This window comes from Arctopsyche grandis, chromosome 6 (genome assembly GCF_051622035.1).
Source record: "Arctopsyche grandis isolate Sample6627 chromosome 6, ASM5162203v2, whole genome shotgun sequence".
Classification (NCBI taxonomy): Eukaryota; Metazoa; Arthropoda; class Insecta; order Trichoptera; family Hydropsychidae; genus Arctopsyche; species Arctopsyche grandis.
In genome coordinates, this window is record NC_135360.1 from 20,604,851 (window position 1) to 20,620,273 (window position 15,423).

General features: G+C 31.3%; 1 protein-coding gene across 3 annotated transcripts in view; it reads left to right on the forward strand.

The window, feature by feature from the left end:
• The window catches only part of LOC143912710 (fatty acyl-CoA reductase wat-like), a 30,846-nt gene that overhangs the window by 8,644 nt on the left and 6,779 nt on the right, over positions 1-15,423 (forward strand). The window contains exons 1-2 of one of the 3 annotated variants that reach the window (XM_077432012.1): positions 1,624-1,809; positions 14,494-14,663. In XM_077432012.1, coding sequence (XP_077288138.1) covers positions 14,506-14,663 — 158 coding nt within the window. In that variant the 5' untranslated portion in view covers positions 1,624-1,809; positions 14,494-14,505. Of the gene's footprint in view, positions 1-1,623; positions 1,810-14,493; positions 14,664-15,423 lie in introns of those variants that run through there. The other 2 variants (XM_077432013.1, XM_077432014.1) reach the window with 2 other exon arrangements.

Consider the following 15,423-nt stretch of genomic DNA (forward strand, 5'->3'; position numbering starts at 1 on the left):
AACACATCGAAGAACAGATAAATCCATTGTAATTTATATATTTATTTACGCCCTATAAAAAGGCTTTTAATAAAATACAGAAAATATATTCAGTGTCAATATACATACACTAAGGCTTCCAATCTCGGGATCCCGGGGTTTTCAGGTACCGTGAATCCCGGTGTTGAAACTAGAATACCAAGACTACGGTGTTGGCAGAAATTTCTTTAAATATATTATTTTTATTATAGACTTTCGATGCAGTGAACCAGAACCACACAAACATATATTGTACATTATCATTATATATATATATATATATATATATATATATATATATATATATATATATATATATATACATATATATATATATATATATATATATATATATATATATATATATATATATATATATATATATATAATATGCTAATCTGTGTGTGTGTGTGTCCTAACGCTAGCCGACCATTATGCATCGATAAAAAGCCTAAACTTATTTCCTAAACTAATTTCGACGAAACTTTGCCGTGTATCGAAACCCGCGTTCTCAAATAGATCTAACTGAGTTTCACGGTCTCAACCACGACTCCAAAGTCACTTCTTCAATTGGCCCCTTTTTTTTAAACATTAATTTAATTTTTCGTTGTCACCATATAAAAATACGTAATTATAATAATTTTATTTAGCGTGCTTTTGAACTATTTTTGTTGTTTTCATAAATATATATTTTTTAATTAAATTAAAATTAAATGTATTTTAACGATATTACGCGCACTACCAGTCGGCTACCGTCTCGCCCAGAAAATGTGTCATAATAATATTCCACGTTACGAGGTCAATGACCGTTTTTTTATAACCAGAAAATATTACATTTTGTATACTTATTATAATAGCTAAACTTTTGTATGCATTAAATTAAAAATTGGAATACAGCAGCTTTACAGTTGTCTTCGATCTTACACATGAATTATGAATTATTTAGTTTAGTTTTAAAATTACTGTTTCAGTTCCGATTCCGATTAATTATTACTATTTATATTGTAACTTTATTTAAAATCATGTTAATCATCCGAAAGCACCGGTTGAAATTTCAACGGGCATAAAACTAGTACATATATAATTATAAATAATTAAAATATGATAAGAGTTTAACTGAATCCAGACTCATTGCAAAAAAAAAATCAATCAATCAATCTAGGAATGGGAAAATGGAGATAAATGTACATATGTACATATATTTGAAATGAAATTACTACGTGGGATAGTTGTAACATATCTTAATTTGTTGAAATACATATATTACAACTGTTAAAAACACTGATTGTTACATAATTATAAAACTATATTTTCGTTAAAAAATATTATTTTTTTAACATTTATTTAAAACATTTGGATGTTCAGAAAAATTATATAAATTTGAAAGCATTTTTTTAAAACTATTTTACGTTTGGTTTAATATTGAATTGTAGATTATTTTGATTACATTTCATTGCTTTCAATAATGGTTTTCTTTTGTTAAAAAATTTGCATTTATTGAGGTTTGTAGTGTTTTTACAATGCTTTGGTTTCATTTTGAGGAAGGAAGCAGCTGGCCTTTGACCGAAACGTTGTTTTCGATCAATCGAACGTTACCCAAGAGTAAGTCAGTTCTTGTAGGATAGTCGTCACAGAAGCTCGTGTTCGCGAATGTCAACTGCTCGTTCGATCAGTGCTTTTCAATCTGTCGAAGCCATTTGTTGATTTCGATACAGTTTCGGAACACTCCAGCACAGCTTTCGATCGTCAATATTAAAGGATTTGAGAAAATTCAGTTTTCACTTTAAAAAGGCAAGGAAATTTATACATATTTAATTTAAGCACCTAATAAATTCTAGAATTGTGTAAATTATATTTAAACTATTCATGACAAAAACAAAAATAAAAATATACAAATAAGAGAGTTCATATAAAACAAATTATATAAATTATATTGTATGCCTAAATAAGTAAATTTGAAATTTATTCAACTAAAATCAATTTAACAGCTATTTTTAATTGAGCTATTGCTTATTGAGTTTACATATACAGAACGAATGAATTGACCAGTGAAACCTTATGCGCAGTAATAAATTTACATTACAACATCGTTCATTTTAAGGATCGTAGAAAATTGTTTGTGTTCAAGATAAAAATGTGGAAAATTCTCAAAATTTTGCATTGCATTCTCCTATATACGCCTTTGTATTGTTCAGTTATGAAAACTTAATGAAAATGTTTTATTCAACGATTGTAAAAATGACAAGTATGCGCGTGAATTAATTATGCACTTTTATGTTAGAAAGTTAGCCTGAATCGTAGTGATTATGATTAAAATTTATTAAATAGCACGAAGAGAACGTTTATAAAAGTTTATACGTATATTGATTTTTATACGATAGTGTTCGCTTTGATTCCGATAAGGAGATTACCTTGACGGGAATTTAATCAATTATTGATTTTTCTTGGTAAAGATCATCATCAGCCAGAACTGGTGCAATTTACATGTGTTGCATTCAATATGTGCATTATTAATCGGTTCCAAAGTAAACGAATTAAACGATCAGCGGAAAAATCTCGGCAAATTGACCGCGGTGAACCTTCACAAATAATATGATTGTTATGATGGAATGGTTTCTATCGATTTATGCATATTTATAATAACAATTATACATACATACCTGTATATGTATATTCTTTGATATGGCGTAATAAGTGTCTGTTAAACTTGAAATATTGGTTGTTATTAAGTATCTTATTTACGTTTAATAGAATATTATATTTTTAAAATATGTAAATATTATTGAATATTTTTATTTTGAATAATATATTTATAACTAATGAATACGTGATAAAATTTAAAAAAAACACTGGGTTTTTTGTTGATACTCTTAGTGTCCTTAAAAAATCCTCAAATCACCGAATAAACTGAAACCATAAAATTAGCAAAAATTCCCATTTTATATGATTATATGTAATAAAATAATAATTTTATTAGATTTAACCTGCGGAAGCTTGGTTCGGTAACATACAAAAAATTTAGTAGTATATTCGACGCTAATTTCAACAACAACAATATACAAGGTTGTTATATATTATCTTATATACATACATACATATGTAACTAAACTAGAGGTTTTTTTTACTTAAACGTACATATGTTAAATTTAGGAACTGAGTTAATAGCAACATAATATCAGAATGTGTATTTGTACAAACTGATGTAAAATAGTAAATATATATGTATGTACATATGTTGCTTACTGTGGAGGATGAGGTTTTCCATATGTTTTCTCATAAACAATTAGATTTATTGTGTAATTATCAATTATAATTTATTTTGTATCGGATTATATTGCGTATTGAGTACAGATTTACATAATATACTTAAATATCTTTTGCATTGAACGATGACATAACATAAAATAAATAGTTGATATACAGCAAGTATTATTATTATACATATATATAATAATAATACTATATATATATATATATATATATATATATATATATATATATATATATATATATATATATATATATATATATATATATATATATTTATTTTACGCGATCTGATGTAACTCAGGGGTCTACCCTAGGCCCTTTACTATATATATATATATATATATATATATATATATATATATATATATATATATATATATATATTTATTTTACGCGATCTGGTGTAACTCAGGGGTCCACCCTAGGCCCTTTACTATATATATATATATATATATATACATATATATATATATATATATATATATATATATATATATATATATATATATATATATATATATATATATATATATATATATATATATATATATATATATATATATATATATATATATATATATATATATATATATATATATATATATATATATATATATATATATATATATATATATATATGGAGTTCGGTCTTTCGTGTCATGCGGGGAAGACGTGCTTCTGCGTTCTTCCCGCTATTACTCGCTTAAACCCGGCTATTGCACGAAATTTAATCTAAAAATTTAACCATCTAATCACTTATTTTACTAATTGCATCCTAGTATAATTTAAGTGTAAAAATAAACAGACGATCGGCCGTTAACAGCGTTTTTAATATCAGTGATTGCGAAAAATTTTGTGTTAATTTTGTGTCAGTTACAAAAGCGTATACGAACGAGATACATCTCCCTACCTGAATACAAAAAAAATAAGGGTCGCCAGTCAAAATTCGGTCCCACAGAAGCAATAAATCTTCCACATAATTGCTTTCAGACAAAAATTTTTAACGAACTTTACTTAATAGAATAATAGCAAACAGAAACGGTGTTTCCCAACTGTCTAATAGTTCTTTTTCATATTTAATTTATATTAAAGTAATTCGTGTAATTTTATATTCTTTACTAAATTTATTATTAAAATATTAAATTGCAAACCGCACTCACATATATAAATCCGTTGTCTCCAAAGAGGCGTCTCACGATAAAGATCTGTAAAAAAGTAGTATAACAATTGCTAATCTATTATTATCATAACTAACTACTTTCACTTACAAAGTAACCCTGTTAAATGGCATGTAATAACTCATAAGTGATCCAAGTGATACCTAGGATGACTATCTGTCAAAGCTGACCACAGAGAAGAGTCTATGGCGGTAAGAACTCACTCCTTGAATGGAAATCTCTCTCAAGTACCGCCTTTTTCTCAACACATCTTGGATAAATGCGAGAAAAATAATATCCAAACCTCCAACAAGGTAAGAGTGACGATGGATGATAGCTTAGCTAATAGAAACCTGTATTTAGCCACGTACAATGTAAGAACGTTATCGAGTGAAGGAAGTGTGCTTGCATTAGAGAATGAATTAGAAAATATCAAATGGGATATAATAGGACTTAGTGAAGTAAGACGAAAACAGCAAAACCAAATAATCCTAAAAAGTGGTAACTGTCTCTACTGGAGAGGGCTACCAAATGGTAGAATAGGAGGAGTAGGGTTTCTTATCAATAAGAGAATAGAAAGAAATATTATAGAAATAAGCGACATATCGGAACGTATATGCTATATAGTATTAAGAATCTCGAGCAGGTACACTTGTCAAATCTTCCAAGTGTACGCCCCCACATCTAGCCACCCAGACGAGGAAATAGAAGACTTCTACGAAAAAATACAGGACGCATACGATAATAGCCGTCACCACTTTAAAATAATCATGGGCGACTTTAACGCAAAAATAGGACAAAAGGCAAATACTGAAAGAGCAGTAGGCAATTTTGGTACCGGCCAAAGAAACGACAGAGGCGATCGCCTCATAGAATTCGCAGAACACAACAGGCTCTTTATCACTAATTCATTTTTCAGGAAAAACACCAACAATAAGTGGACTTGGGAGAGTCCTAAAGGAGACAGAAACGAGATCGATTTCATCCTAACAAATGCCCTGCACTCCGTTAAAGACGTTAGTGTTTTAAGTAAAGTAGATATAGGTAGCGATCACAGATTAGTCCGTGCCAAGATGGCCATTAATATAAATTGCGAACGTAGGAAATTAATAAAAGGATGCAGTAACTCTCCAGATTTCGCTCAACTAAGGTCTAGGAAAAAGGAATTCGAACTCGAACTTGGAAATCGATACGGGAAATTAAACCCAGAAGCAGACATCGAGGAATTGAACACTGTAATTAGTTCGGTTCTAACCTCAACAGGTAAGAAATTAGGTGGATTCAGGAAACAGATTAAATTAAGCAAAATTTCAGCGGAAACAAAAAACCTAATTAAGCATAAAAGGAATTTAGATAGGGATAATAATAAGCAAGAATACAATCTAGTAAATAAGGAAATTAAAAAGAGAATAGTCAGGGATGTCAGGGATTTTAACAGCAAGCTAATAGAAAATACCATTAAGAATAACCGTAGCCTGAAAAAGTGCAAACAGGATCTTTTCTTAGGCAAAAACCAAATGATCGCAATCAGATCAGAGAGCGGAGTAATAATTAGGAATAGAGAAGAAATCATAGACAGAGTTTACACGTTCTATGCAAAACTATACGAGAACGACAACGGCCAATTCCCCGCTCTGGAATCGACACACGGCCAAAGGGTTCCTGCAGTATTGCCTAGCGAAGTAGAGGCCGCGCTAAAAACTGCAAAGAACGGTAAATCCCCAGGGGAAGATAATATTCCCATTGACTTACTAAAATGTGGCGGCCCCCCCCTAATATTAGATATTAATCTTAGCTAGGCTTTTCAGCAAATGCATCCAGAACCAAGCTATACCAGAAGGATGGAATAACGCAACTATCATTTTAATACACAAAAAAGGCGACAAAAGCGATATCAAGAACTACCGACCCATTAGTCTACTTTCAGCGGTCTACAAGCTCTTCACGAAGGTTATTACAGAAAGGCTGAAGAATATCCTCGACGAGAACCAACCTGTAGAGCAGGCAGGGTTTAGGGCAAATTTCAGCACAATGGACCACCTCCAAGTAGTTGGCGAACTAATCGAGCGCGCCAACGAATATCAACGGCCATTGTGCCTAGGTTTCGTCGATTATGAGAAAGCCTTCGATACAGTTAGTCATAATGCAGTACTTAACGCTCTAAAAACACAGGGAGTGCCGGAAACCTATGTGGGACTGTTAGCTGCAATATATAAGAATGCCACAGCTTCGGTTAAAATTTTTTCAGGTACAGATAGATTTAGCATAGGAAAAGGAGTAAGACAAGGAGATACAATCTCGCCCAAGTTATTCAATGCGGTGCTTGAGGGAGTTTTCAGGAAATTGGATTGGGATACAGCCGGAGTAAGCATCAATGGTCGCTTTTTGAGTCACCTTCGGTTCGCAGACGATATAGTTTTAGTAGCTCGTGATTCAGCTGACCTACTTATCAGACTAACACAGCTGGACAGGGAAAGTAGAAAAGTAGGATTAAAAATTAACGTAGATAAGACTAAACTAATGTTCAATAGTTATTGCATGCCTGATAGCATCCCCTTAGATGATATACCAGTAGAAGTAGTAAATAATTATTTATATTTAGGTCAAATAATTGACATGTCTGGTAGTAAAAATGAAGAGATAAAGAGACGTATGAAATTAGGGTGGAGTGCATTTGGACGGATGAATGCTGTTTTTAAATCAAAAATGCCACTCTGCCTGAAGAAAAGGATCTTTGATCAATGCGTTTTGCCAGTGATGACGTATGGATGTGAAACTTGGACACTGAACGCCAAGATGCAAAATAAAATCCAATGCACTCAAAGAAGTATGGAACGCTGTATGCTTGGCATAACGAGGAAAGACAGGAAGCGGAACACGTGGGTGAGAAATATGACAAGGGTAGTGGACATAGTGGATAGAGTGAAGAGATTGAAATGGCAATGGGCGGGTCACGTAGCTAGGAGGATGGACGAAAGGTGGACAAAAGAAGTGCTTGAATGGTACCCGAGAGAAGGCAAAAGAGTAAAAGGAAGACCGCAAGGAAGATGGGTGAACGAAATTAGGAAAATGTGGGGAATGAGATGGATGAGTGTTGCGCAAAACAGAGACGAGTGGAAGCGTGTTGGAGAGGCCTTCATCCAGCAGTGGATGGCGAATGGCTGTAAATGATGATGATGATGATGATATATATATATATATATATATATATATATATATATATATATATATATATATATATATATATATATATATATATATATATATATATATATATATATATATATATATATATATATATATATATATATATAATATAAATGTAATCATATATGATTATAAGAAACATATACATACTGACCTTCGCATTGTTATGGTTTATAAAAAAAGAAGGTCGCGTAGCATTCTTATTTTATATGATTATTAAATTCATATTTTGTAAACGTTATGTATTCGAATTTTTATTTGACAGTGGTTTACAAAATATTTACGTATTAAACAGTTCAAATTTACTGATAATTCTAATTCGTTAATTTATTGTTAAAATGTCGGCTTACGGATACATTATTGGTAATTTTTAACATTGTCCTAATACATACATACATATACATATTACATATATACATATATGTATGTACGTTTCGATATATTTTGCACATATTGTTTTATTATTATGATGCAATTTTTTGTTCATCTTATTTAATGAGTGAAGAATAAAATGAAGACATAATTATGCATGTGCTGTATAAATGTGCATACATATGTATGTATATATATTACGTTTTATTGTTTAGAAGACTTTAGTTGGGATTAAGTCTTTTTTGTTCATGTATGTACATATGTATGTAATTGTGCGATTGACAGGCTTTATACATCTCGCAGATTTTTTTTTATCATTAGCTTATAATTAGTGTATCTTTTGAAAGGAGGCCGCTAAATTTACCCGGATGTCTTTGATAAATTGACTTTTGAGTTCGTTAGTGAACAATTTCAACAGCATTGTACAGGAAATCACATGATTTTTGTAATTATTTTATTATTGCTGTTAAAAATTTTCATTAAAATACATTTATCATGATGTATAATATTGGGTAGGCGTATGAATGACGGTGGATTCAATGTTATAATGAAATGACTAGGAAAACGCTTTAGATCTACGAATATATGTATTTCCCCAAATAAATGCAGAAATGTCAAGAGCAAGCTAAGGTGAACGTACTTCATTGAAAATTTCACGATCGCGAATAATTATTGCCCAATTCCTTGTATAATATATGTATGAACGCAAAAAAATGTGAAAATGTTATATCGTAACTTTGAAGGAAACTCTTTGCACATTTGAATGCGGTTATTGTGAAACGTTTATATGAAATGGCGTAGTACGAATCAGATCAACTTTCACGTTTATCTCAACACGTCCTGGTTCACTATGATGGCCATATAATGAACCATAGTCGTTTTCCACCTGGTGAAAACCACTCGAAGTGAATGCTACGAAGAAAATATAAGTTATGTCGAACATTGACATCAAAATGAATGGCTTTTCTTATGAACACATTCAATAGTACATACATACATTCATATGCAGGTATATTATAACTTGTCTAATGTATGTACATATATCTAAATTTAATAGTTCAATATGGAAAACTGTAGAAGTACTGATGAAAATACCATTAGCGTCAGTTATTATATGTATGTATGTATGTACATATTGATAGATCTCATCTTGATCAATTAACATACATTCAAATGTACTCAAATTTTGATTTAAAAATTTTTCCTTGGTATAAATAAAAAAATTTGATTATTTAAAAAAATTAAAATAAAATTCAATGAAACGAAGTTTAGTAGAATACTTAAACATTAGAAGGTTTTATCATGAGATGATTTTTTAGTGAATGGATGAAGATAAAACCATTAGAAAAAGCGTTGGATTTCTTTACATTTAATAAGTAACTCTATTTTATAAACATTTTTATTTCATAATCAACTATAATTTCAAACTTTATATGTATTTTGAAATTTTCAATATCAACGGGCAAAAAACTCGTGTATAATATAGTTTTTTTTCATTCATCTCACAAGAAACGATATCCAGTTTTATTAAACTGCGATAGTCTTAGCAATTTGACCCGCATCAAAACTTGAAATTTGCATAGACTTAATACGACTCTATATGCGAAATTGTGGGTACAAAGAAAACTCGATTGGATTCTTCCGCACCTTAAGATGTATAGATTTTTGCATATTGCAAAAGAATATACCAGGTGTTGCTATAAATTAGACGAATAACCTTCTTTAATTTTATTTATTGTACGCTATTCTATATATTTTTATTATTGTCAACAAGGAAGCGATTTGAGTGTATAACAGCTTAAAAACTGTATTAATAATATTGTTTGAGCGTTCTATACAAATTATGGTGATCAATCATACATGCATATGTATACACATACGTATAGGTATATAGTGTGTCGCTATATTATTGTTAAACTAGTTCTATTTGTATGCATTAATTAACCTATTAAAACGCGTTCTGGACTTAACTTTAATAACAGACTACATTTCCTTTCACTTTAAAAGAGTGATGATATTAATTAATTACAAAAAACTAACAAATTAAAGAGGTAATTCTTGATAACAATGAAATTTATATAATTATAAAAATAAATACGATTTGAATCCCCGTAGTATTTAAATCTTCAATTGTTTTCTTTTTAAATATTCATCATTAATATGCATATGACTTTCAAAATCAAGAAATTTATTTTACGAACTTTAAATATAATATAAATTTCGTTAACATTTCACCTTGCATTTTTTTCGATTTCATTTGCGCCCTTGTATAGTCTAATCAATGATAAAACTTTTTCTTCAGTGGTTTCCAATTTCCTTCCGAAATGGGAAAAATAAAATATGGTAAGAACAATGGTTTCGGTAATAAAGATGAATTTTACGAATGCCAATTTTTATATATGTACATATGTACACCGTCTCAAAAACTGTCACATAGAATCCGCTATTTCACAGGTTACTTATCATTTCAGGTTATTTTATCATTAATTAATGCTATTAAATGGGTTAGTATACAATTCTCAGGCTCTTAAGAGGGCTGTACGCCCGAAACCTTAATTTTGTTGCCGCTCCTTTCTTCGATATATATTTATATTGAGTGAATGTATGTATATATTGAGTGAATGCGACAGTTGCGCTTCGACCAGATAAAACGTATTTTAAATTGACAAAATCGAGGTTTCGTATTCTCCTATTTTCTCCTCCGAAACTGGACCAATTTAAAAAAAAATTCATCATCGGTATGAAAAAGGTATTTTCTGTGCAACTATGTGCGTATTTTTTTAAAAATCGACCGTTAAATAAGCACGCTGGACTCTTTTCGTGGGTGTAAAAAAGAGGCGATTTTATTGATGTTTGGCGGCTCCTAGCTCCTATAAAAAATAACTAATCAAAAAAATAAAACGATAGATGCAACCCAATGGTGGATATCTATAGCATATTCAAAAATAATTTCTCTAGTGCCATAATTGAGGAAGGGAGAAGTCTAATACGTTTGTATGGACAAGGCGCTGGTGTCCAGCTCTCTTAATGAATTTAAGTTTTATAAACCTAGTAACAGATAAATGTTATAATAATAGAAGCACCCTTTCGAATACATTTCTTGTTTCAATAACACGCGTACCGTTTCTATAACTACACAATATTGTACGCGTATGCGTATGTTATTGCTGAATGCTAGCTGTCATGAAAACTTTCACATACGATGTTAATTGAATAATATGTTACTTAAATGATCAATTCACTTATAAAAATGTATCCCATGTTGTTTATTGTGTGTTTTTGAATGCATCGTGCAATTTTTAACGATGCACTTACCCATTGCCCATGCCCAGATAAGTTTTTATCGGACATACGTCGACCACCAAGCATCAAATACGACTGATGCTAAACATATTTAGGCTTGTTTGTGGACAATCGTCACTTGACAACAATATAATGCAAGCCACTTCTATTATTATAACATTTCTCTGCCTAGCAAGTTCAGGGACCTGAGGAATCGTGTTTTGTATTCTCCTCCTGTGGCTCGCACGAATATGTTGGCAACGTCTCCAATATCTAGAAAGATATATCTGCTCAACCGGGTTGCTGGTTAAATTGACCTGTTTAATATAAGCTGTGCTGAACTGGTTGAGTGGTTGTGCAGCAACGCCCTTGGTTGATTTTATGTATTATAAATGTCAATGATTTTTCCATTAAAATATAACAAGTGGTTATTACTATGATTAAAATTATTATGATTATGATATTATGATTGTGTGACTGGCCGCAGTGACGCTTTAGAGTAATGTAATCTCACTGTGGTTAATATGTTAAAAATAAAATAAAATATCGAATTTTTTACTCAGTCGATCATCGAATAGACGTCCATTGAACTATGGCGAAGGTTCTGAACAGCGCGGTAATTAAAAACAGTTTTAGGCAATACGTGTTTGAATTTCCCTGACGTTATTATTGAAGGTCAATTTATACATGTACTACGCCGTCCAAATTATGATACATATAAAAAAAAATGATTTTTTGTTTAAATATGCCATGTCACGTTATTTGTTGAAATATGACTCAAATTGACTATGTATTTATTAACCTCATAATTTGAACCCGTGACCACAGCGGCTGATTAGGATTATTGCAAGCTTTTAATTAGCTTAATTTTTAAATGTAAATAATGCTATTCACCTGAAAAATAAATTATATTAACATCATACCTGTCCTGAATGTCCTCTTCTGGTCGTTCGTTTCGCTTTCGTTGTATGTATGTTGAATATTTCGAGGTGATCAACCTGCAAAGCGTGCGGTGTCTGTTTTTGCGCTTGCAGGTATTAAAGATGGACAATCGTGAATCTGGTTTGTAGTTTTTTTAATCACAACTAGGTCATCGACTATGGTCAAGGCCTGATCTTGTGGATTCCAATACCCAGGCCGATGATATTCGCGTTGTTGCGCAATGCGGCCGATTTTTGTATATGTAAGATTAGCTTTCTCCGCTATGCAACCGCTCTCGCTTTTTTGCGTAGTTCAATTGTCTGCTACTTGAACTGATTATCAAATCTAGATTGGAATGTAGAGATAAATTATATAGTAGTTTTATCTCACGAAAGGGTACAATTTTTACACGAAAGGGTATTTTTGTCATTTGGAATAAAAAGTTATTATTATTATTTACAAATTTTATTTTATTTATACAAATTTTTTGGGTAGGTTTTAAATGTATAGAAAATAAATGCATGTACATTGCAACTGTATTAGTAACCAAAGTTAAAATATTATATATTGGGTACATTGATAGACTTTTTTCGGGGAAAGAAGATGGGAATCCAAATATTTTTTTGAAGAGGAGTAATTATAGGTATGTCTACGTATAATATAATTGAATGAATACATAAAAAAACTCTCATTTTGTTGCTATGCGCTCATCGTTTCTTACAAATTTGTACGTAAAAAAATATTTTGTTCAACTTTTTTTATATTTTGGAGTTATAAAAAATAGATAAGATCCTGTATGCATAATAAAATGTATTATATGGTAGCTTTCCAAGTTTTTATGGCTAAAGCTGTCAAATTAATTATAGCACGAAAAAGTTCCCCTTTTGTACTATATTTTCTTTCAACTTACATATACTAATATACAAAATTGAAAAATTGACGCGTCATGCCAGTCTCTTTTTTGTCCATTTTTTTCGATCCATCGATTGAAAAGAATTTATTTTGAGTATATCTGTACTGGTGGTCGGACTTGGATATTTGTGACTCCAGGTCGATCGTTTCCTATCGGAGTTTACCAGTTATTCTGATTTCATTGTTGAAACGGTTCCCGATTAAAATTGACTAAAAACCTTCCTACCTACTATTTCACCACTATTTGAGTATGATTAATGTACAATAAAATTTATGTACAAGTTAAAATTCATAGATGTCTCGTTAAGTTCCAATTTTTAGTGTCTCGTAATTTAGCGAATGTAATAATAAAAATGCTGCATTGTTTGTAATTGGCCAGGAAGGCGCATTGGGGTTTACGTGTTAGGCCTTCCTGGTATATATGCATATAATAACATAAAATTACACAAAAACGCAGTAACAATACACCGTACGTACATATGTACTGTAAATACATACACGCATTTTTATTATTTATAAAATTACTACGTAGGTTGTAGCTTGTGGATGTTTCACTGTTGACTATTTATTTAAATAATCATAAAATAAGCTATGTAAGTAGTTCACTTTAGATAATTTAAACACATCGCACCACTGCCGGAAAAGTGACTGAAAATACTTCTTTTTCACAAACATGTTTATTTTAATAATGGATTTTTTATTATTATTTTGAGTTTGGAACACTATAAAAGTTGTTCATTGAGTTTTTATTCGATAGATTGTTCACCATTAATTATTTATCATATGCATTGTCTGTTTACCTGTATGAATATAAAGGCTTCGCTTTGAGCTTGTCATTATTTTTTAACACTTGAAAGATATGACTACGCATATTCATATTCACTACTTGACGTCTAAGTCTTATGAAGAGTCTCAAATTTTATGAAGAGTCGTTTCTGAATTTTAGTATGTCAATTTAAATACAAGGACTACTTCAATTTTTTGATAAATGAGACTTTTTTTTATTAATATGTAAATATTTCACGAGAGAACGAATATGATGTTGTTGTAAGATTTAGGCTAGGCTTTCATATACATATAATTTGATAATATTTTTCTGTGTCATTTATTTATTCCATAAATTTTAAGACTATTCGCAAGTGAAATTTCGTGTCGTCATCGTTAATTACAGGTTGCCATGTTTTTATTTACATAAAACTTAAAAATAATTCGAAACGGTTGTTAATTGATAAATGCCGAAGCGTTCCGACTGTTGACATGCAATTGAGAAAATATCGATATATCTCAAATAAAAGGCCTTCATTTATCACGATCGCTATACAAATATTTGAATTTGCGTTTCTTTGCTTCACAGAACCGAGTCGTAATGGGTGCATTGGAAGGTGGTGACATATCTTATCGTGATATGATGGACAGCGGAAATCAGGTGTATTCTCCTGTGAAGAATTTTTATGATGGTCAAACTATCCTCATCACGGGAGCAACTGGATTTATGGGGAAAATTCTCATCGAGAAACTTCTCAGGTAATTCATATTATAGATACATACATATATAAATAAAGGCTGTGGCTATTTGCAGGTACTATCCCATTAGATGATAAACCAGTAGAAGTAGTAAATAATTATTTATATTTAGTTCAAATAATTGACATGTCTGCTAGTAAAGATGAAGAGATAAAGAGACGTATGAAATTAGGATGGAGTGCATTTGGAGAGATGAACGCTGTTTTTAAATCAAAAATGCCGCTCTGCCTGAAGAAAAAGATCTTTGATCAATGCGTTTTGCCAGTGATGACGTATGGAGGTGAAACTTGGACACTGAACGCCAAGATGCTACATAAAATCCAATGCACTCAAAGAAGTATGGAACGCTGTATGCTTGGCATAACGAGGAAAGACAGTAAGCGGAACACGTGGGTGAGAAGTATGACAAGAGTAGTGGACATAGTGGATAGAGTGAAGAGATTGAAATGGCAATGGGTGGGTCACGTAGCTAGGAGGATGGACGAAAGGTGGACAACATAAGTGCTTGAATGGTACCCGAGAGAATGCAAAAGGGTAAAAGGAAGACCGCAAGGAAGATGGGTGAACGAAATTAGAAAAATGTGCGGGGTGAGATGGATGAGTGTTGCGCAAAACAGAGACGAGTAGAAGCGTGTTGGAGAGGCCTTCATCCAGCAGTGGATGGCGAATGGCTGTAAATGATGATGATGATATCTGCGACAGGCGCAAAGCCTTCTGCGCATGCGCGTGAATTGTCACTGTCAGCGTGTTTACTGTTAAA